Source organism: Poecile atricapillus, chromosome 7 (assembly GCF_030490865.1).
Source record: "Poecile atricapillus isolate bPoeAtr1 chromosome 7, bPoeAtr1.hap1, whole genome shotgun sequence".
In the NCBI taxonomy this organism is placed as follows: domain Eukaryota; kingdom Metazoa; phylum Chordata; class Aves; order Passeriformes; family Paridae; genus Poecile; species Poecile atricapillus.
Genome location: NC_081255.1, coordinates 20,911,390 through 20,935,904, shown reverse-complemented (window position 1 = coordinate 20,935,904; position 24,515 = coordinate 20,911,390). Strand labels below are relative to the sequence as shown.

The window sequence follows — 24,515 nt, the reverse complement described above, 5'->3', positions numbered from 1 at the left end:
TTGTGAGCTCTGTTCAAACCACCTGGGTGTTTATGGGCATTCTCTGTCTCCAGTGTCTCCTGTGGTCTGGAACATAGGTTTTTGTTAGGACAATCACTAAGCATTACCTAGGTACTGCATAGAGCTTGGGGGTCTGTTTTGCTAGCTTAAAAGAATAACAGATATTTAATAGATATTTCTGAAGATGTACTTAAATATATTTCAAATCAAAGCTCTCTCATGTACATAATTTTATAGCAGAATAATAAGATGAGAAGATGGATTCTTGCATGCTGGGACCATTCTTTTTGAATCACAATTAGGGGTTGTTTAGTAGGAATCATTTTTCCTAAATTTTTTGTTTCGGAGAAGTTCAGGGTTATTTGTTGTCATGATTGAATAATGATCTTTGTGATTCCAGGACAATGCAATAAGATATTTTTTTTTAATTGAGTGTGTATTTAAATATATACTTGGATGGTGTGGCAGATAATAATTTGAAATAATATAATTTAAAATCTTGATAAACTCCGTATTTAAAAAGATGGGTCTGTTCCAATCTGTACACCTTATTTTTTAAGCAATTGTGGTTATAACTACTGGGGCTAGTAGAAAATTAGTATTTTGTATTTAAAGAAAATGAAGCCTATTCACTCGGAATCTATAGAATCATTCACATAGATGTAAAATTCTAATTTTTCCTTTTCACAGCCAAATTAATGTTAAGTTCAGAAAGAAAACACTGTTTCCCTTGTAATACAGGCTAAAATACCTTGAATTTTTAAATACAGACTGTATGTTCTCTGATCTGATACTGAGAGTATTGTTGTAAACACTGAAAATAAGAAAATTCAAAATGTTTAAACTTCTTTTGCAGACCATGCAAACATCCACATTAAAAGAAAGTAGTTGGGATATTCAGTTCATTTTGGATCTGATTTTTGATCTGCAGTGGAAAGGCAGTTACATTAGTACTTCACTGAAATAGCCTTTAAATTCTATTTTCACCTAAAATCTATACTGTAACTGTGGCTTTTGTGAACTTTATTTCTTTGCTAAGCGTACTTATATGGTATAATTTTGCTTTCTAAATATGCACTAACAAAGCAAACCTCATTTTCCATAGGTAAGTTTAAACATTAAACATAAAAATATGTCAGGTATAACAGATGAACTTAGGCAACCGTAATTTTTTTTTAGATACTCTTCCCTTTTAAAACATTGCTGCAGAAAAGTAAAAGGATTAAAAAAGGAATAAATCCTCCTCAGCAGTGCTTGTTTTTTCTGTTGCATCTATCCTGTCCTATCTATAGCACAAGCAGCACATGTACCTTCAATTACCATGTCTACCATGACACCAGTGCCGAGTTCATGCCTGGGTTTTTGTTACCATGAACTTTTCTCACATGGCAGTGTTCCTAACCTGTTACGTCCATCACCCCTCTGTGAGACAGCTGCACTTCAGCAGAGGCTTTTCAGAATGTGAGCAACACGCCCCTGCCCCGCTGGGTGACCGAGGGAAAGCTGAAGGAAGCAGCATATCCACTCCTTCTCCCATGACTCATTTTTCTTCATCCATCCCATGGGAGAGCGGAAGGCTGGAGGTGTTCATTCTTTTCCATCTATTCACATGTCCAAGAAATAGGTCATATATAGGAGAGATACTATATATAAATGAGACATTTTTGAAAGAAAATGAAGTGAGTTCCATTCCAAAGAAGACTCATCTCTCAAGCCCTCTTTCCTGTTCCTGCTTGTCAGGTCTGCAGAGAAAGCACTGTCACACCGTATTAGTGTCCTTTCAAATGGAAACGAGTTTGGTCTGTTCCGTAATGTGAGTGGATAAAGAAAATCTTCTACTGGACTTCAGGCTTGGGTGGACACTGGGTAAAATCTATAAGTGATGAATCTCATTCATTGTAGCAAAAAGGTGTAGTCGAAAGGAAGCTTGGCACAGGGTGCTTTGCTGCTAGAATGCAGAACCTTCAGACCTGAATTCCGGCCTGTGCAAGATTTCCAAAGAGAACCATTTCAGAGCCTCTTTCAAAAAGAGTTCCCTCAGACAGGGCCCAGGGTTGATTCAGTGTTTAAACTGCAGCGCATTTCAGATTGGCATTTCTTGGTATGACTGACAGCCTTTTTCACGGGCTGGATTTTATCCTTTGCCATTTGGAGCTGCTTGTAATTGAGGTAATGGCACAGTGCGCTTCGGGGGTCTGCCAGGCTCAGGCAAGGGCTCTGCTGACCCCTGCTGCTATCCTTGCTTTCCTTGCTATCCTTGCTGCTTTTCCCTTGCTTTTCCTTCTGCAGCCGAAGGTTGCCTCTCTTTGCTAAAGATATTATCCGGTGAAAAGTGTTTTTGAATAACAGGCACACCTTGCCTTTTTCTGCTTTCTGCATGGCTGTCCTTTTTATGTCAGAGAAATCCCAGTGCTGATGACAGGGTAGCACAGGCTGTTGTGGATCGGGCACGTTCTTGGAATTTGCACACATCAGAAGTTCTGTTGTACTGATGCTGATCTCACGAACGAGGGCCTTTTGCTTTGGCATGCCAGCACTTTCTGTTCCAGCTTGCTTACAACTGCTTCACAAAATATTTACCATACAACGTTATCAACATTATGTCTTTTTCCTTAAGCACCCTTTTAAAATGAAGACTTCTATTAATCTGAAATAGGTCTTAGTACAGCACTCAACCCTGTGACTCTTTTGATGTAGCAGAAGCTTAAAATGCTCTTTATTGTGAAACTAAGCGTTTCACAATACCAAGTCATGGCCAGATTGATTTTTGTTTTGCTTTCTATGTGTTAGTCACAAGACTTAGTTATGACTCAAATACAAAGAAAAAAGCAGAAATACGTGTAGACTGTTTACATGAGCAAGGCGTAATCACAGAGCCTAGAAGGTTCCTGAAACACACCTCAATCCTTGGTGTTATTACAGCAGAAAACAGTAATATTCGTAACTGAGAAGAACCTTTTCTGGCATTGTGTATTTTCACTATCATTAATTCTTAATATGAAAGTAGTAGGTCTAGTTTTACTCATTAAAAATAGGGGGTTTTATTAATGGGGTTGCTCTGTCATGGCATTACTAAGTAAATTAAATATAAATCCTCATATTATGAGGTTCTTAGCAGTCAGGTGAGGGGAAATAGCTGTCAATGGTACTTGATCATCATTTTGCAGTGTGTTCTATTTTAATTTCCTGCAGAAGAAATTTTACTACACATATGCAAACACGTGACACATGGGCACGTGGCTGTAGTCACGACATTGGACAGGCTACAAAAGAAACAACAAAAAGATCGTTCATACCAACTAATTACATTTAAAATTTAGATTTAGTTTACTTCAAAAAATATGGGATTCATTATTTTACTAGGGTGTAGCTTGATATTCTATTTAGCATTTTCATATCTTATATTCAAGTAGTTTTCTGCCTTTATTATTGTCGAAACCACAATCCAATTCTTCTTAAGTCAGCGTATCTCTTATCTGGCAGGATCATATATACACACTCATCAGTCTTTCCTTGCTATTCATGAGGTAAAAATAAGTGTAACTATACATATATATACATAAAATTTTAAGTATTATATGGTGTTGCTTGTGTATTTGAGCATCATATAAAATACATGCTTCAGCCTGTGATTTTGTGGGTTTTTTTTTTCTGCTTGCTGAAATGGGCTTTACTAGGTGTGCACATTATTTAGCTCAGTTAATCACATACTATATGTTTTGGGTATGTAATTACCTCTCTTAGTAATTTGCTGTTTTTTTAAGAACTTGACTGAGACAACATTGCTTAACCTTCAGCACCTTTCAGTTGAATTTTGTGTCCTCTTGAATGAGTTTGCATGAATTTTACATGGTTTTCATATTTCTAGTCTAGCCAATATAAGTTCCTGGTTCAGTTGCAGTCAGAACTTTATTATTAAAAAGTTCTGATTTACTTATATATTGCTGCACCAAATTTAGTTCATATAGCATAATAATGTAATAGTTGAAGCCTATTAATTCCTCCCACCCCAGTAAAACCTCTATAATACTTAGCCAAAACAGCTACATTATCTGATAAGTTGATTTAGTACTTTATACATGTGTTCATATAGCCATTTATCTCAACCCTTTCTGAGGAGACCTTTATTAAGCTGTGATGACTGCTGAATATGAAATGTAACCAAGATTATTTTTTTATTCAAATATAATTTAAATATTCATCAAAGAGGAGTTATGCTTGAAACTGACAGAGACTATTAACATCAAAAAATATAATTAACTGCACTGGGTATCATGAAGCAGAGTTAGCCAAATAGCCGAGAGGTCTAATTGCTCTAGAGTCTGAGAAGCAATAGTTTTATTTTATACTGTTACTGTGGAATTAATAGTGATGTGGTTTCCTATGCGAGGCAATTAAAAGCTGCCTGTTAAGGTTCATTGCACTATAGGAAATCTGTGGAATATCACTTAGTAAACAGAACTGACATGGAAAATGTACATGAAGATGGGCAGAGCAGAGTATAGATCATAAATTACGACAGATTAATATGAATTAAATATATGTAAGTAAATTATGAGTACTTTCTAGTGTTAAAAGTCACCAGTAGCCATGAAAGTGAAAAGTTTTCATTAGTAACACAAAGGAAATAGAATTTAAGGATTATTACAGTGAAGATGTTTAATTCAGAGGAAAGAAATAAAAGACTAACATGGGTTTAAAAATTAAAAACTATATGCAGAGTAGTATAGAAATTAGCAGATCTCATATTCTGTTAATTTCCTTCTGCCACAGAATAATCTCCTACTTGCAATAAAAAGAACCTTCTGACCTTTGCGGATCAATTAAGCTTTTAGTTGTATTTAACAAGAAAAATCTTCTTTATTGAATGCCACAGATTCTGCCTGTGCCCAGGGTATACATTCTAAAAAGAGGTGGTCATATTCATGATATTTTGACATTAATGAGTTTTCTGAAATGGAAGAGTTTAAGGATCAAAGATACAAGCAATGGTGGTATTTTACAACATTTCTTCTTTTTCCTCTAATAATAAAATTGCAATTTAATTGCTTAATAAATGGACCATGATTACTGAAAGACATAGATAATTTCCCTCTTTCTATTTATCTTCTCCATATTGCAGAACAATAATTAGCAAAAATACTACTGCCACAAATGAAAGAAGTTTTTATTTTTTTTTTCCTTCGTGTAATAACTGTGAATGAAAGGAGTTTGCATGTGTGTCCTTTAGTCTGGTATGACACTCAGCTTCTGTGGTTTTTAAGAAGCAATCTCAATAACCAATGTACTGGTAAAATAATATCACACAAAGAATTCAACTAGAATTCCTGCTTTATATAAAGATTGGCTGCCTGTTTCATACATTATTTATCAGGCTTACCCTGTTTATATCAGTGACATAAGAGTGTGTGCTACTTTCTCAGAAGAGCACTGTCTTTGCCGCTTCACAGCACAGTGCCTTGTACTCCCAGGCTTGCACATGGTGTTAGCAGATATTTAAAGCACTTCAGCTTAACATTTTATAGGTCATGATGAACTGAGCCTATAAAACAAGTTACTGCAATGAAGTTAATGCAGTCTTAAGAGTGTTACATAGACTGAATACTCCATATTCAGGATATTTTTAGCCCGCTGTAGACATATCAGTGGGAAGGAAAGGTTCTTACCACGAGGAATTTTTTTCCATGTCAAACCTGATTTACAATACACTTGCAGTACAGAAGCTTTACTACAGATCTACTATTGAATGCCATTTTTTCAGGTTTACCCGGTAATACAGTATTGATAGGAACCTTTGAATTTCAAATTGTTTTACACACACACACACACACACACACACACACACACACACTCACATACACGTGCAAAACAGAAAAAAAAAAAAAGAGAGGAAATGAGGCAGAAAAATCATTTCATTGGGCAAGCTTCTCTGACCAAAGTCATGAACTTTGAACAACTTGGAGGAAGAAGTCTTACTCCTCTGTGACACCAACCTGTATGTTTTATCTGGAAAGATGTGTATTTTGCTGTTGTAGGTGCAAAGGCATCTACATTCCTTTCTTAGTAGTAATCTGTGATCTTAAACCTTACTGTTCATTGCTTCTCAGATACCTTGCTTCTTGTGATATATATCTATAAAATGAAGGAGCAATTTGGAAATGTATTTAATGCACACCTTTTTGCAGCACTGTAAAATTGTTTTGCCATAACTCAAGAGTTTGTGCTCTGTCTATTAAATACTTTCTTTTAGGCTGAATTGGAAGTGTAGCAATAACTTGGCAGTTCTGAACCCATAATCTTTCCCTGTTTACTGAATTTATTACAGACATTGAGTTCAACTGTACTGTTACACTCTTGAAACTGTAGGTGTTTTCTCATCTAGGATGTAGCAGCAGTGATATTACTTTCAGTATATTATTCTGGTGCCAGCATCACTGGTGGGTATGAAAAATATAATTTACTTTGTGCATTTAGCTTTCTTGGATAATTTTGCTGCCTTTGTGACAGAGATACAGCAAAAGAACACCTCCTGGAGTCACATTTAAAACAGGAGCACTTTGGGTAATGTACTGTAGACAGAACACATATGAGTTAGAGCTCACTTATCATGAATGCCATCAGCAGTGCCTTGTTGCTTTCTTATCAGCCACTTCCTGCTGTCAGCCCAGTGCTTATTTAAATAGTAAAGGATTTGCATCAAATGTAACACAGTATTACGTATGGCTAACATGTGTTTTTTAATTGTGCAGGCACATGAGACTCCTTCAGTGGTAGACAGTTCCATAAAAGGTTTAGATCATGAATATGTTTGACACAATTAAAGATTATCTGTGCATTGACAAAGTGAAGCCAGTGAATTTTCTGATGTATGTTTTACAGTGGTGAGTGAATCTGCTCGGTTTGTGCCAAAAACAGCTGCAGAATAGACAGGATTTTTGCAGATGTGGGAACCAGCAAACCGAAGCAGTCCCCTAAACTTCATTGGGCTCAAAACTGGAAAGTTCCAGGAACCAGAGAGTGCACAGTTCAAATCAGTAACTTAATCCCTTAACTTCAGATTGCAAAGAAAAAGTGTGATTGTGCTTTCCAAGTTAGAACAGCATACTTTTGCAGGGGAAGTTCTATACCTGGAAGCCTTGCAAGCTTTCCAGATGATAATTAGATCCAGACATCACTGTGGGTAATGAATAACAGTGCTTTTGTGACAGGCACTCCTCTCAGAAGAAAAGAAAGTACTTGTAGTGAGGACTCTCAGACACATTTTAATAGGAAATGACACCACTGTTACAAAGTTGATTAAAGATCTACCAAGGGACAGCACTTCTGGAAAAAATCAGCAGATGAAATGAGAAAAGTTGTAATTTTATTATTAGTTATCAGTTACATATGCGTAACTTTAAGACCATGAAATCTGCAGTAAAAATTATGAGAAAAAGGACTGTACCTTCTTGCTAGAAGATTACACTTTTATAAATCTCTTAAAATAACCAAATTGTCTTGCCTCTTGCTCAGCATTTTGCTCTGAGTTCTGTTGAGCTGTGTAAATGAGTCACTCTGCAGCCTATGGAGTTGGTGGATATGCAGCAGTGGGCACATGGCCTCTGTTGATGAAAATGATAACCCAAAAAGGGGATATTCCCCAAGGCAAGTTTACAAAAAACAATTTATTCTTTTTCACCCTGTAAAACTCATCTTACATGCAGGATCTCTTGCATTATTACAAACTCTAATCCTCTGAGTGGGTAATTAACGGACCAGAAAAGCCATTTGTGGAAAGAAAGAGCCATAAGGGTGAAAAATATTTCTCTGCTGAATGATCTTTAAGGAGTAAATAATTACAAGAGTGAGAGGTTTGGGATGACCAATCTAAATCTGAACATAATTAGGATGAACACAGTTTGAAAATTGAAGCAGTTGGCATGTGCAACAATTCTCATTTCAGAAGACTAATTAAATATTTAAAAGCCCAAAACCCCTCACTATTCACAGAAAAATAACCTGCCACAAAAGGGTCTGTAACTTTGCAGATAATTAGGAAGGGTTATAGGGGAAAAATCACGGATCAGCTCCAAGGTTCTGCAAGGTCACATCTTATTATGGTGTACCTTTTATATGGGCTGATAACAAGATCTGGCTAATTTAATCTAAGTAGGGCATCCCATAGCGATTTTCCATTTCCCTTGTTAAAAATATGATCATTTTTCCATATGCCGACTGCAATAGATGAACAGTTTTATAAATAATTTCTCCTAAATGATACAGGCTGTAATATTTTTAATTATTCAAGGTGAATGCACATGTTAAAGTTGAGTTAGGGTCGCACCCAATGCATGCCCCACGTGAAGTTGTCCTCAGCCTGCTTGTTGCGCAGGGAACCCAAAGGACTCTATGGAGTCTGCTTGTCTCAGTGGCCAATTCTGTAAATGACTAAATCCTAATTTTATGTCTGAGGCAAAATAATTTGCTGTTGAATATGCATTTCTGTAAGCAGAAGAGCTGTGTTAAACTCAGGAGACCCGTAGCGAATCAAACTGAATTTGCAACGCACAGATCTGGAGGTCTAGTGGAAATGTGAGCATTGAAAGTGTATGAAGGCTCCTGTTTCAAAAGTTGCAGTAACAAATCATGCCTGTCATCTTAAATACCTTATTTGAGTAATTAAAGTGGGTGATTGTTAAAAGTGTATTTCAGATCTGTGCAAATTAACCTGAAGTATAAGGCTACATGTTTTTAATATTGTAATTCTTCAAGTTACTCATTTAATAATGACTCAGAAGCGGTCTTAAGTTACATAACTACAGTATGAATATGCTGCATGCCAAGCCATGGATAAAAAAGATCAACCGTGCTGCAAAATAAAGAATTCTAAAGGGTTTTTACTCTTATCCTATACTCTCTGCCTGGTAGTCTCTTCTCCTGCAAGTCTGTTGCAGTGTTATTCCTAGGGATCAGACACTGTGCTTCAGGATTTTCTCTTGGATTTTCTGTAGCTCTGCTCTAGCACTGTGCCTCAGAAATAAATGCCCCTTTGTAAAGCTCTGGGTTTATTTAAAGCCCCACGTTTCTCCCCTGAAACCTGCTCAACACACGAGGCATGATGCTGCACTCGTGCTCACCGGTGTGAATAATCTGTGCAAATTGCTCAGATACGACGATGCTGCACTACTAAAGTTTTCATTAGTAAGTAAGCATAGCTGCAGGCTATTTATTTTGTCTACATGGTGAAACATTTAATTGGATCTTTTGAACTTATTACTTTTCAGCAGCGTGGATCTGCTTGGCTTAGTTGGTGCTCTAAGATGTACACTGCCTGTAATCCCATGCTGCAGCTTGCTTGCAAATATGCATGCACGTAAATAATATGACAATTATTATGATTATGAAAATTACTGTATTTCCATTTCTTATTCCCCAGGTGGGGTTGCATTAGAAACATTTTCTCTAAAGAACAGGTCTCTTCTGCTTCATACTGTTATGGGGTTTGGGTTTGCCCCTATGCAGATCTCACCTGGAGATTGTTCCATTTACTTTGCACACCTCATTGCATCTTCAATACTTAGTTTTACTGTCCTTGATTTACAGGCATCTCCTCACAAACTCTGATGGGTCTAGTAGGCCTTTGGTATATGTGGTAGAAAGTAGCAGAGACAGAAAAGCAGGATTATAAAAGCACCTAAAAATACCAAGAGAAAGCAGGAGTTACGTATTCCACTGGAATCCACTTTTTTTTCCTTTTTCATTTTTTTTCCTTTCTCTGTTTTATCTGATGCTCCAGTTTCAGGTTAATGATAACCCCATAATAATAGCATTTACACCAATAAGAGAAGTATTAGAACAAGGATGAACTGTAACAAGAAAAACTATTTCTGATAGCTTAGATGTGAGTAAGTGAGAAGATTCCTCATTTTAACAGTGACTGCTTTGAACTTAGAGACATGAATACTAAAAGGCAAATGGATCATAACTAACTGTATTAAAGTTGTAAGAAGAGGTTGAATGCAAGATATATAGTTAAATTACTTTGCCATGCAAGTCTGATACACATTTGTTGATAGTGAATCAGACTGGGTAATTCTAAGAAAAGGCCTATGGGAGTTGCATATTTTATGCTGTGTTTTATTGTCTATTTGGAGTTTTTATGCTTAATGCATACCCTTAGACTCCCACAAGATTACATTGTATAAAGAAAGCACAATTAAATATTATTACATTTTTTTATTGGGCAAATGGAAACAGGGCTATGGTGCACCTTCTCCTACAATATTAATTATACACTATTTAATTTCCTTATATGTATTTACTTAGTAATTAGAAAGATTCAACAAATCATCAATATTATATTTTGAAAGGAAACAAAAGGAAAAAACATCCTTTTTTTTCTTCACCCCAGATATTTTTTGTCCAAATCCCCCAGATTGTAATGGTACTGTAATGGTCACATTGCCAGGTGCACAGAAAATCCCAGGGCTGGTTCATGAATTTTCAAACCAAGCTGTAGGATGCCTCACTGTCATGGGTGAATCACCAATATCTAGACACAACTCTTATGGCCAAATTCTGCTATCACACCTGCTCATGTATCTCCTTTTTTCTTTTAGATAACGAAAACTACCAAGCACAGCTCACTAAATCCATTTCCTTTTTGAGCTCAGTAAAATAGCTGCTATTTCCTTTTTGAATGCTCATTCCCGTGTAATAGTTTTGGGGCTTCTAACTTAAAAAAATAATTTTTAGAAAATCTTACAAATGAATAAGCAGCATTGTCAGTGTGTCTTCCTGGGTTTTAACAGGCCAGTCCCAGGATTCTGGATCTGTCCTCAGGGGCATGTGGCTCTGTAGGATGCGTGTGCTCACTCATCCTGCATGGGAAGGCTAGTGCTTGAGCACTGTGGAAACAGCAGTGATGGCTGGCCAATTCTCCTTCACATCCAGGCATCATAGAAAGGCTGGATTTTCTCAGCAGGTCTTTTTTCGAGGCTTTGGTTAGGCTTAAATTGCTAACTCATTAGGTCTCAGTACATAATAATGTACAGCTTGTGAGGTTAATTTGAAATTTGGAATTTAAATATATTCCTTTAAATTTATCTACTGCGGCATGTCTTTGTGCATACTTACATATCAAAACACCCCTAAAATAAAATCTCTGTTGTCTATTTTATATGTAAGTTTTGTAATAAAACATAGCCTTTAAGTAATATCTGACGCCTTCATACATGTGTAACTTTGCATTTAATGACAGGAGTGCAGGTTTAGGGAATATGCATCCAAAAGCAAAGCCACATCTCATGTGGCAGTTGTAGACCATTAGGAATACAGCTGTAAAGACAGCTACTTACTCTGGGTAATGAGGTTCAGGAATTTTTCAGCGTAAGTCATCACACAAAGTGCCTTCATCCCATATTCCTATATCTTTTCACTCAGACTGCAGCTCACCCAGGGTGAATAAGGAACAAGGAGACCATATGGAGTATGTGGTGCTACAGCTCCGAGTTTACGTGCCTCAAGTGGTGTCTAAGCAGGTTGCTGCAGGCGATATGCAGGAACATGCCATCATGCTGGCTTTTAAGTATTTAATCAATATGCTGAAAGAGAAATATCATCAGAACTGACTTGAAAGTTTCAAAACATACCAAGATCGCTTTTTTAATGCATCAACAATGTTATTAAAAATTAATTTTATGTACTAGATGTGGTCTTACATTGTATCTTTTTTTTTTTTTTTAATAGTGAATTACATGTGACTGTTTGCTGTGTTTGCATTTCACCCTACTTAAGGAAACACTGCATTCACAGAAATACAGCATTAGGAATACCCAAAATTATTTTAATAGGTTTTTTCTGGCTATACATTAATCCATATCTTGTTCAAAATAGCATGATGTTTCTTTTATGTTGCTGTCTTTGTAAAAGTTGTGTATGCAAAACAAAAGCATTCAGAGGATAAATTGCAATGTAGACATTATTTCATACATACCTTATTTTTGCAAACTGCAAGAACCACTTGTAGAGGATTTGTTTGTATATTTCTGTGTCAGATGGGACTTGCCCATAAAGATGACCTCTTCCCTCAGTCAGTTGGTTTGATCCATGTAGTGCTAATATCTTTCCAGAATCTGTTTCTCAGATCCCAGTGCTTCAATTTCTGGTCTAGTCACGATACACTGTGTTTTTCATTTTAATGCTGAAGTATTTGTTCAAGTCCATAGATTGTGCGTTTTTAATCTTCCTTAGAACAATGGTGAATAATGGCCCTTGGCAGGAGATAATGAAATTTTCCTAATTTATATTTTCAAGCAGAAGCTTCAATTGAAAATGGCATCCTATGGCCTGCAGACATAGCTCTAGTGCAAGTTTCAGGGGAGCTGTAATAATAATGCAGTGCCAGCAGTGACGAGGCATGATAGGACAGTGAAGAAGCAATTTAAGAAAGAAAAGAGAATGTACCAAAGCTTTATTGTAGCATATCTAATGATCTGCTGAAGATTCCCGATAGCTTTGGGAGCATGACAGGAGAAACTAATGTTATCTTGCCAAAACAGAAGCCCCTGCTTAATCAGCAGAACAAGATTATTGATTAAAACACCTCACACAATAGATTGCACATAGAATCTCATCTCCATACATTGCACATGAAAAAGTGCAATAATAAGCATAAGGTAATAATAATAATAAAAAAAAAGCAAAAGCAATTTGTTGGGAATTGTACAAGTCAAGATTAGAGTTGAAATACAAACAAATTATCATGGAAAATACAGCTGTCCTTATAGCTGAGCAGATAGGATGGATGCAGCAGGGACAGAGCTACATCATGAGCAGGAGATAATAACAGCCCTCCTTTTTCTTTCTGTATTCATCTGAAATGTGAAGGGCCATTCCTCATTTGCACAGTCTTCTTCCTGAGGTGAAAGGAGTTCAGACATTAAACTGTAACTGTTAATTAAACACTCCATTTGATTTTTAGATTACTCTAAGTGATGCATGTGCATTATGAAGATGTAACCTTTCTTCATTCATACTGAAATACGGCATAAACGAGTGTCAGAGTACACAATTGCTCCTTGCATTCATGAGAATAGTGGTAATTCCTGCATTTCCCCTTGCAAAACTGTTGTCACTGCTAGCACGAGAACCTGAATTATCATTCTTTCACTGCCACAGTTAGTCCTTTCCTAAGTAGCATTTCAAATTTAATTCATACCTTTCCTAAATTGTTACTGAGTTCGTATGAACTTCTTTGCTGATCTGCTGTATTTCCTTATAAATGACAAAGTCATTGCATCATAAATCTTTATTGTGAATTCTTCCTGAGTGTGAAGACATTTCTCAGTGTGCAATCATATGAATTTTAAGATTGTATGTAAACCCCTGAAAATGCCCATATTTTAACAAATGCTGGGGAAGTATGCAGTTACGTAGATTGCAGAACACTTAAATAGTATTTAAAATACTATTAAATATTAAATAGTATTTAAAACCTATAGAGAACTTAAACACTAGATTACAAACACTGAAACACCAAACACTTAAACACTGTCTTCTTATGTTTGCAGAAATCACACCTGGTTTGTATCACACCTTAATTGGAACAATTCTAAAAAAAGTGAATATATGGACCAAGTTAAGAGTATATTAGAATTATAAAAAATGAAAATTATAAAAAAATAACGTTGATTAAAATTAATGAGGGACTTCAAGTTATTTGCCACTTAAGGTTTTTGAGGTTAAGATTTTATTTTTCCATATGGTGTCTAGGCCAGTTTTGCAAATTCCAAGGCACTTTATTTCTACAATAGCCTTGTTTTAGAGTATCCTGCGACACAAAAGCTGGTTGCCCATTACAAAAAGGAATGAGTCACTAGATTTAAGGCTGCAACAATGCAATATCCTCTTCTTCAGGCACAGTGTTTCTAAGTGGAAACGTTTCTTAAAATTATGAAGTTCTGCTATGGCATTAATGAGGTAGCTTTGATAATCTGTAGCCATGTAGGATAATCTGCTGTTTAGTGCTATTTTGTGGAGAGCAGAGTCTCTTTTTTCCAATATGCCACAGAATTTGGGGCTTCTTGTCTTTAAGAAGCTCAACTGAAACCCTTACCAGTTTGCAAAATGTTTTTTTGCAGACAGTGGCAGAAGTATAGGCCAATAGCTGACAGAGAAGTATCACAGTGCAGCAGACAGAAGGCTTTAATTTATCCAGAGAACAAATCACAATAGTGTAAATTCCCTGAATTACTTGTCTCAGAACTACCTCTACAAAGATCGCTTTTTCTTCATCTCTTCTCTTTAACCCATGAATTAGGATTGACAGCTGCTAGAGTTGCTTTTTTTTTTAAAAAAAAAGTCTCACTCTAATGGAAATATGACCTCTAAATATGTAAAAAATGTAAAAAAGTACTCAGGTTTTATTAAACATAGCCAACAGTACAGCAAAATCAGTGATTTAAATGTGCAAACCTACAAGTTAAGGCATGAATACACTATTCATGTAGTTAGTCAAATAATTCCACTTACTGGGGAAGCGCTGGTGGGCCTGGTAGCACTGCTGTATACTGCAGCAGCGGGCATAACTCGTTTTGTAATTGGGGTCTTGGGTTTGGCCAGAGGGGGGAAAAGGCGACCATATGCACAGCAGGTGAAATTTTTCATAAAGAAATAGTCAAAACATTTTAGAGTATCATCAATTTCCTGTGAACAGCACTCAATGCCTGAAGTTTGACTCTGACACTTACTGTACAAAGAAAAAAACCCTGCATTTACTTCTGGATTATTATTACACATCCTTTTGATAAAACCTAGCATGAAGTTCTTAGTTTCCTAGCTGATGGGAGCATTATGAATCTTTTACTGGGAGAAAATGAAACTGAAGAAAACAACTATTCACAGGGAAATTAATCTATCTTTTTCCCACCGCTAAATATGACCTTGGCTAGCTTCGTTCTCAAGCAATTTCTCCCAACACGTACTCGTTTTATTTTGTAACAAATAAATAATTCTGTCTTAATTACTGCTCATTTGAGTATAAAATAAAATTTTCATACAGCTCAAAGCTGTGGAAACCGTCATACTGAATGATGCACCAGGAGAAGTCTTGCAGGAATTACTTTGGTTTCAGCGTAAGGTTTTTGCTAAAGAAACACAAATTTAAAGAAATTTTATACACAATCTTACGTCCCATATTTTCTCCTGCTGGTTTGTTTACCTGAGGTGTGGAACATAAAAACCTCTTTTTATGTTTGGGATATTGCAGAGAGACCTGTGGGGTTTGGGGCCACATTGACTTCTTCTGCTTCTACGAGCTGCTGCACTGATTGACTGTGCCTTTGGGATGGGAGTGGGGCGGCATTATTTGTGCAATAGCTGTGCAGGGGACCTGGCTTTGCCTCTGGGAAAGGTGGCAGGTGAATTCCTCACCACCTATCCATTTCCATGGTTGTGTAGATACAGAAATCCCTGCCTATTTCAAATTAGTTCTGTAATTATGAGGCTTATAATAGTAGAAAGAACCAACTTAAAAAAAAAAAAAAAGTGGAAAAACAAGAGTTAACTGATTGAGTCAGAGAACTTTTGTCTCTGAGTTTGCTCAGCAGAGAGGCACAGCATGTCCTGACTGGCTCTGTGCTAGTTTGATTACTATATAAAAAAGGAAGTAATTTATATTAGAGTTCTTTGAATGTGTTTGCTCTACCTTTTATGAGGTAGCATGAATTATTCTAATACCTGTTGGTGCTGTACAACTGTGGAAAGCCACTGATACAAGGCAGAGTGTTTTAGCTTGGGTTATGTGGTAGTCAGGAAGTATGGGAAGAAGTAGGGCAATAGAGAAGTTGATGTACAGCAGGAGTCAAATGCTCATCTATTACTTAAGTTCAGACTTGTGTTATTCAGTTTGCTGACAAACAAAACTAACCCCTGAGATCAGCCCTGAGAAGATTTCCCTTTTAGTCACCAAACTCCCTGACCTTCTCTTTTTTTTTTTCCTCTTCCTTGTGACTGTTTTCCTGTATTACATTTTGACCATCTCTTCAAGGTTAAGTGATTGATTGTTTGTTCACTTTTAACTTCCTAAATATTCCTAATATTTGGTTTCTTGGAAGTTTTTTTTTTTTTTGTTTGTTGGTTTCTGGTTTTTTTCCCTAGAAAAAATAATAGTAGTCTAAAATCTATTATTATTATTATTAAACTCCTCAAAAACATTAAGTTCAGTAGATCCTCACAATTAGAGGCATTGTAATAAAGTTCTTCTTTGTATCAAAATGCATTTTCTTTCATTGTTAAGCAAATAATTTTAATGCTTAGTCTCCTCAAAAACACATCCGAATTAATTTTCTTGCAGTTCTTTTTTTTAACTGCTTTTATTTCCTCAAATGGTCGTTCTTTGCTGCTTCCTATAGCCTAACAGGGGAAGCTTAGAGTCCACCAATTGCTCCTAAAATAATTAAAATGGAAATGCTAATGTTCTTTGTCTACAATAACTCTTCCAACCAAAATAATTTCCTCAAATCATAACCAAAATCTCTCTGAGACGTAAAAGCATTCAGCAGGATTTATGTCTCTAAAGATAGAAGGAATTACTCATTGCTGTTATTATACATTATTCAAAATTGCACATTTTTTCAGTCATATCGTCTTTGCATTTTGTTTTCATTTTATTGAACAGTAGTATCAAATCAGTATAAATTTGGTGCTTGATACAGCTATCTCTACCAGTGGGGACAGTTGCGATAGCATCAATCTCCAAATGTAAAAGTATAAAGCCTGAATTAAAATATTGTCCTGAAGCTTTCTTTTGGACTTTGGCTAATTAGTATTAATTAACTTTGTTGTCTTATGTATTGAACTGCCCAAGTGTGAAGAGAGTTAGCACTGAATGTAGTCCTTTAGTATGAACTAGCAAATTAAATGTAATTTTAAATTAATTAGCTTGTTTTCTTTTCCCATTACAGGTGCAACAACCGAACACAGTGTATAGTAGTTACTGGGTCAGATGTGTTTCCTGATCCTTGTCCTGGAACATACAAATATCTAGAAGTTCAGTATGAATGTGTTCCTTACAGTAAGTATAATCTTTTTATTCTTGCTCACTTCCTCTGGCCCTCACAATTGAAGCTGGAGTGCTGTTACATAGAAAAGAAGCATATGTTTATGGCCCATGGACCCATTATGCATGCAAAGCACTTGCAGACTAGGGCCTCCAATTAGCTTCACAAAGTGTGGAAAGAAGCCATGGTGTGATGCTGGCCAAGTGTCTGTCTGTGTTCTTAAGTGTTTGGCTTTTAAGGCTACTGTTTTTCCAGAAAACAAACTCAAATTAGCTATTCAATAGGCCAGATAGAAATTTGTACTTTTGCCCGCAACCAGTTGCTGACAAATTGGCTTGGCTCACAGACTTGTAAAGGAGGAATTGACTTCAATTTTAATCATGATCTACTTGAAAGGCTACCTGCTGCTGTGGTGACTTTGGGTGCACAGCAAAACCCAGCACTGACATTCAGAAGCAAGTGACCCAGTTGGGGGACATTGTAAAAGGATTTTGTGCTTCGTTATAAATGAACACAGATTCAGAGTGAATAATTCATTAATAAGGTACTCACACTGTGTTCTTTAAAAGCAAAGGGGAAAAGAGTGAGAAAGAAATGTTTGCTTTTAATTTAAAGACAAAATATCAGTTGTGCCTTGAATCAGCTATCAAAATAGAGTTTTTCACTGAAAACAAAGTAAATAGTGAAACCATGATGAGATAGAAAAATGTGAAGTTATGGCTACTTCAACAGTTTTGTAAAATATTCTTTATAATTTCAAAGTTCATTAGCTTTAGACATACTTCTTATTTCCTTGCAATAATTAATGCTTTTCTTTTATTGACATGTATGCGTGTTCATGAAAGTTCTGCAGATTCAACACTTTTAACTGGTTTTGCTTTCTTGTAAGGTCATTCTTTGCAGTGAATTCTCTCTCGTCCCGTAACTCAACAGAGAAATAGCTGTGCTTGCAATGGAATTTGAGTAGTGCACTGATCATTCCCTTGAGTTAGACGTGAATGTCTTGATCTGCAGTAATCCTTAACCAAAGTTGTATTTTCTGTTGGTACAGGAAGCAGGCCAAGTCTGAGATGCAAAAACACTGTGGTGACAGTATATATTGAAAAAGGAAGGAAATGAGTTCTGGCATAAGCAAGGCTATGTCAAAAGTGTCCATACTGTTTCCTGCAAAATTTAGAATTCTGAAACTGAAATACTGCTCTGTACTGCTTCACCACACTGAACCTTCACTGTTGTTAAAGGCCAAGCACAGATCATCTGTTTTTTCTTCATTTCTGCTGTGTCATTGTGAAATGGTTGCTTGCTGATTTTTTTCCCTGTACCATTTGTAGGTTTGGAAGCCTACTGCAAACAGTGATCCCTAGTACCATTCCTCCTGTGTGTAGTATTGGTGGCTTGTTGTAACTGTTCTTCTCGTGCCACTTTTGAGGAGTGATGTCTTACCCCAATCTAACCAAAGTTTTGTTCCACAAAGACCACTTCTGCTTTAGCACTATTTTCATTCCCAAATTCTCAGAAAGAGGGCAGTGCAACTGATTCCAAAACCTGAGTTCAGTCAAGTGACAAGAAGTTATGTTCCAGTTCCAGTAGGCTAGCTCATAGAGGAAAAAATGTAACGCAAATAATGTTCAAACATAATTTCTTATGCTGTTTTAGGAAGAGAAGTGTGGATATGTTCTACTGATTGGGTATTGCTATCTCCAGGAATCTTTTCTTTTCCAGTTTCAGAAGTACAGTGCCACAGCGCGGCCTACCCTGTACTCTTGTAGTTACTTCAATTTTAAAGTGTTTATTTTTGTTTACTGTCAATTGCATTGGCCTACCCTTTGAACTCTGCAATTCTGTGTCTATCATAATTCAGGATTCTGGATGCTTTCCTGTTATTCAAAGTCTATCAGTTTTGGAGTTTGTCAACTGCAGCATGTACAGTGATGACACTGCCCAATTCCAGAACTCTAAGAGGCTTCACCTGTCATTACCAGCAGTCATCAGAAAGATTGCCAGTTACTAAAATGAGTTTTGAAGATTGATTTCAAATCATATTGGTCTTCAGTATCCAGTTTGATTATTGGCTCGCTCTCTTCCCTGTCCCACAAAGACTATCCTGATATTTTTCCAAGTCTCTTTTTTAGAAGCCTGGTAAACTCCAGATATCAAGTCTAAATTTTATTTCCTTACTTGTTCCAGAGCTTCTTATATAAATTTACAGAATGACTGAAATAATTAGATTTGCAAATAGAAGCTGTCTCTGTGTAAGAGACTTCTTAGGAAGGTAGGATAAGCTTTTGTGGGCCCAGGAAGGGGGGAGTTTAGTGATGACAGCACTTCTAACCAAAGTTCATTTATTTCATGAATTTCATCTTCAGTTGCTGCAAGACTGGAAAATTTGCAATACTCACTGTGGTAGCTTTCAGTCCATGAAAAATGAAAAACAGCAATCATAATGGTTTTTGTGGTGAAAGGTGAGAGTCCTTATGTACTGGAGTTGCTGTCACCCGTGTACAAAATGCAGTTTATGAGCTCCTCTGTGTCTTGCTGGCCTCCAGAAATACATAGCTGCTTTGCTTATTTGGAAGTACTTCATTTTGCAAATTTAATTAAGTTTGAAAGTACTTAATAAATGCTTCCTTTTTTTTGCATCTCAAAGTGCAAACAAAAAAAAACAAGCAAAAAAACCCGACAAAACAACTTCTCAGAGACTCAGCTGGATCTCCAGCAAAAATTCCAGATAAATTTGATAGGCATTGCTTTGTTCTGAAATAATAAGAGTGTTATCGATTAAATTACAAAGAGATTGAGAGTACTATACTTGACATTTCTCTCACTTACGCTGCACGATGTATGTTGGCACTTTGACTAACGGAAGTCAGCCCTTTTATAAAGAAGAACATCAAAAATGCCATTTTGTATATCTGTGCATTTTTATTTTAAGCCTATTTTGGACTCAGGAATTCAATAGAAAACATTTTAAAGTGTTCTATTCTCTCTCTGTGTGTATTGATTGGACTTTGCAGCATTTGTTTATTTCAATAAGCCCATCTGTCCCTGAAAAAATGTACAGCTGTACACTAGTGCATGCAGAGCAGACATGCCAGTAATGATCTTAGTTATCCCTATCTTTTTCTCCCCTGTCTCCTATTACTAATTCTAAGCAGGTACAGTATCAATATTGCTCTTTGGCAAGAAATAAGCACATGCATAGAAGTTCACAAACAGAATCAGCTGAAAGTCATTAATACTAATAGTGAAACCCAAGAATTCACCTCAGAATACATCTTTTGTTTACTCAGATAAATCCAGAATTGCAAATTACAGAAAATCGAGTATTTTGCCTAAAGATGTATAACATCTTTACAAAGGCTAGGAAAACTACTGCTCATTTTGAAAATATTGACCCCCTCTGGTTCCTCTGTAAAGTTATGGAATTGTTTCCTGAAGAAACACTAGATCAGATCAGCCAATATCGTTCTTGAAATAATCATATGTAATTTTATTAAATGAAACTGAAAATCCAAAACTTTATATGAAACGTACAAAGGCGTTCTTCAGGATAATACTGTAATATAGAAAATGTAATAGCTGTGCAAATAGTTTTGATACACTTCCCTGGTATCAGCAGCTACTGTTACACAGATTGGTACATCTGTCATTTTCCAGGTCATTTTATGAAGCCAAGGGAGCATACTTCAAAGGCCACAGAGTATATGAAATAGGTTTTATTGCAAATAATTATTGAAAAGCTATTTACTAGCTGGGCTTCAGCTATATATCTTTCTGTAACTCCCTTAAAACTTCCTGGGGGAAAAATTGCTATAGTAATATAACTTTGTTAATTGGTTTCGGTTTATGTCTTCCATGTATGGTGGCAGGATGGATGTTTGTTTGAAACGCAATATGGCTGTCCCTGCATACTAGCTTGCTGTTTCGGGCTTAATCGATGATGCTGGAGAACATCTGAATGAGCTAATTGTTAATTTTTTCTTCCCTTTTCCTCTTGCTTACTGTGCTTTTGCTTCTTTTTTTCTAGATGTCTTTGCTTATTCCTTCTAGTCTGATTTCGCAGTTATAGACTAAGAAGTGGCAAAAATTCTCGAGATTAACATTCAGGAAAACAAATAAAATAAAGCCTAAGGAGAGACAAAGGGTTCAAGCTGCTTTCTTTACAAGAAAGAAAAGCAGGGAAATGTCTGGGGCAAAGATGGGGGAGGTTTAATAATGACATATGCAAACCTATATAATTAATATACTCAATTTTGTATTTCTAATTATCAATTAATATATGTATATGTGCACTTGCACATATATGATAAATAAATATGTTGTTTAAAGACCATCTTGATTAGCATTATACTTTTAGAAGAAGAGAGGGTGTATATAGCATGTATTAGTAAAGTAATTCATTATTTATTCAGGTTCACTAAGTGAAACTACATGCCAACATATCTGTATTCCCTCCTTAATCTACTAAAATGATTGATCCATGTTCATTTGTGTAACCGTAGAATCTCTCTCCTGCTAGGTTATCCTGTTGTCTGTTTCTCTTTATCCAGTATAGTGCAGTTCTTATTCTCCCTATATTTAGCGTCTGTTACTAATTTAATCTTTTAGACTAATAGTCAATTTATGTTAATCTTCTTTCTTTTTTCCTTGCACTTTTTTATTTTTCTTCCGATGCTTAAAATAGAAGTGGAGCAAAAAGGTAAATAACGTATACAGTCCAAACCCCAGCTCCTTGTTATGTGCCTTATGGATGTTAACCTCTTCCCTTCCCCTCCCCACAACACTCTTATATTATGATAATCAGCAGGATCTCATAAGTACACCTCATAAAGAAGTCGACTGTTTGCAATAAAGTGACTTGGCTGCTTAAAGTAGGTGGCGGGGTATAGTGTCTGAAGTACTTGGGCTGGAGGGAAGACTCCCTTGCTTTTTTCTCTCCCTTTCTCTTTGTCTTTCTTTCCCTCTCTTTCTCTCACCCTTGGGTAAATTCTTGTTAATCAAGTGTCATCTTGCCTGGCTTCCAGAACCCTCTCCATAGCATGCCATGGTTACAGGGTTTCCTGGTCTGTTTCATTCATTGCTTTGGTTGTGTTTTGTTTTCTCTGCTCCTAATTGCTTTCTCTATATACCTGATGATTTGTTTTGTTCCTTTATTTTTAATCGAGGCACCTCCTTTTTCAGCCTCACCACTTCTTAAAGTTCTAAACAAGTCGATGCGATTTTTTTTGGACTGAAATGACCTAGCACACTGCTGCACACCAGTTAAAAGCTCTGGAGCGTTAATGTGTACTCACTTAAAAGTCTGAAACGAAAATGCAAGAGTAGCTCTACATTTTCAGCTGTCTGTGTATGCCATTGAGCCTTGGTCTGTACTAGTGAAAACAGTTCCCATCCACTTTCCATACTGGTACAGCAAGAACATGGTAACTTTAAGAAAAGTGGATGATAAAGGGTGATAATTGCATTAATTATAACATAAGGTATAATCTAGTGCCAATTAAATTGATTTTTTTTTCTTCCTGACACAGTCATTATGATTTACCTACCTTTTTGGTTTTTTTCTTTCTTTTTTTTTTTTTTTTCTAATTTTTTTACTATGAGACAGTCTTAATTTGACATAATTCTTGTCTTACTTCTCTCTGTGACTGTTAGTTTTTGTTTGCCCGGGGACGTTGAAAGCAATTGTGGACTCACCGTATTTATATGAAGCTGAACAAAAAGCAGGTGCTTGGTGCAAAGATCCTCTCCAGGCTGCAGATAAAATATACTTCATGCCATGGACTCCGTACCGCACGGATACTTTGATAGAATATGCTTCCTTGGAGGACTTCCAGAACGGACGCCAGCAGACGACGTACAAACTCCCAAACCGAGTGGATGGTACTGGATTTGTAGTGTATGACGGCGCTGTCTTTTTTAACAAGGAAAGAACTCGGAACATAGTAAAATTTGACTTGAGGACTAGAATTAAGAGTGGAGAGGCCATAATCAATTATGCTAATTACCACGACACCTCTCCATACCGATGGGGAGGAAAGACTGATATTGACTTGGCAGTTGATGAAAATGGCTTGTGGGTAATTTATGCTACGGAACAAAACAACGGGATGATAGTAATTAGCCAGCTGAACCCCTACACTCTGCGCTTCGAAGCCACCTGGGAAACGACCTACGACAAGCGCGCAGCATCCAATGCTTTCATGATATGTGGTGTCCTATACGTGGTGCGGTCGGTGTATCAGGACAACGAGAGTGAGACCGGCAGGAACGCCATCGATTACATCTACAACACCAGGTTAAGCAGAGGCGAGCACGTGGACGTTCCTTTCCCCAACCAGTACCAGTACATCGCCGCAGTGGATTACAACCCCAGAGACAACCAGCTCTATGTGTGGAATAACAACTTCATTCTGCGATACTCCTTGGAGTTTGGCCCACCTGATCCTGCCCAAGGTAAGAATTATTTTTTTTTCCCTCATTTTTGATGTCTTTGTGTTTCCATTCGGAGAAATGAGTTACAATATTTTTGGTCTTAGATTTAGCTCATGGCAGAAAGGCAAGGAAGGGGTTTTTGCCTGCATTGTGATGAGCCGAGCAGCATTACAGCAGCGCAAGACAAATCTGCAGAACCTGTGAAGTGAAATATAATTACTTTATTTTGTTTACAGGCTTGTGCTTTTCTTTTTATCTTTTTTATCTTTTTTATTTTTTTTTATTTTTTTCCTTTTTAAATACAAATGCATAGCTTTGCTGTGTTTGAGAATGAGTTGGGGAATTATTTACCTTATACCATCAGTCAGTTTGACTCCGATAGCTAAACTGAGCTGGAGTTGCTTCATGCTGAGCCAGAAGCATGTTCCCATCCGCTCAGTGTTACCTGCCTTCTGAATTGATTACAGCATACACGCAGACCTTTTAACTTCTTGGCGCCAGCAGTGCAGAGCAATGTGTGCTGGGAGGTCCCAGAGGAGACGTATGGGGTTAATGCGCAATACCAAGCATAAGTATTTTTCCGCAGCCTTATTTTCACAGTTTCTAATGTCAGGTTAGACAAGATTGTCTGACATCTTTTTAGTGGATTTCTCAGTAAGCCCCTTACAATTTCATTCCAGCTCGCTAGAAGTTACTGCTACTTCCTAAAAGGAAAGATACTAACTGTCAAAAGGGAAAAGAAAAATTGAGGTCTTTATGTGTCAGAAATCCCTAAAAATGACATGAACAGGCACAGCCACATATTAACATCTCCAGAAGAGAGTAAATACCAGGAGAAATGCTCTGTGGCAGAAGATGTATGCAGCAAAAGCTGCTTTAGCAATGAGGGTAATACTTCACTTCTCTCATCTAACTGCTATGCATGTTTAGCAGCCGTTTTTTCTACTTCAAGAAAGTAGTAATAATGGCTCCTCCACATGAAAAGTAGCTGTCCTGCTTCAGTGAAGCTGATTCATGCACAGCAGTGCAGACTGTAATATGCAC

The 24,515-nt window shown here is 36.7% G+C and overlaps 1 protein-coding gene across 6 annotated transcripts in view; it reads left to right on the top strand.

The window, feature by feature from the left end:
• ADGRL2 (adhesion G protein-coupled receptor L2) overlaps nt 1-24,515 on the top strand; it is a 389,045-nt gene that overhangs the window by 320,339 nt on the left and 44,191 nt on the right. For all 6 annotated transcript variants that reach the window (XM_058842492.1, XM_058842493.1, XM_058842491.1 and 3 more), the window contains 2 exons: nt 16,944-17,053; nt 22,692-23,492. In XM_058842492.1, the coding sequence (XP_058698475.1) occupies nt 16,944-17,053; nt 22,692-23,492 (911 nt within the window). The remainder of the gene's footprint in view (nt 1-16,943; nt 17,054-22,691; nt 23,493-24,515) is intronic.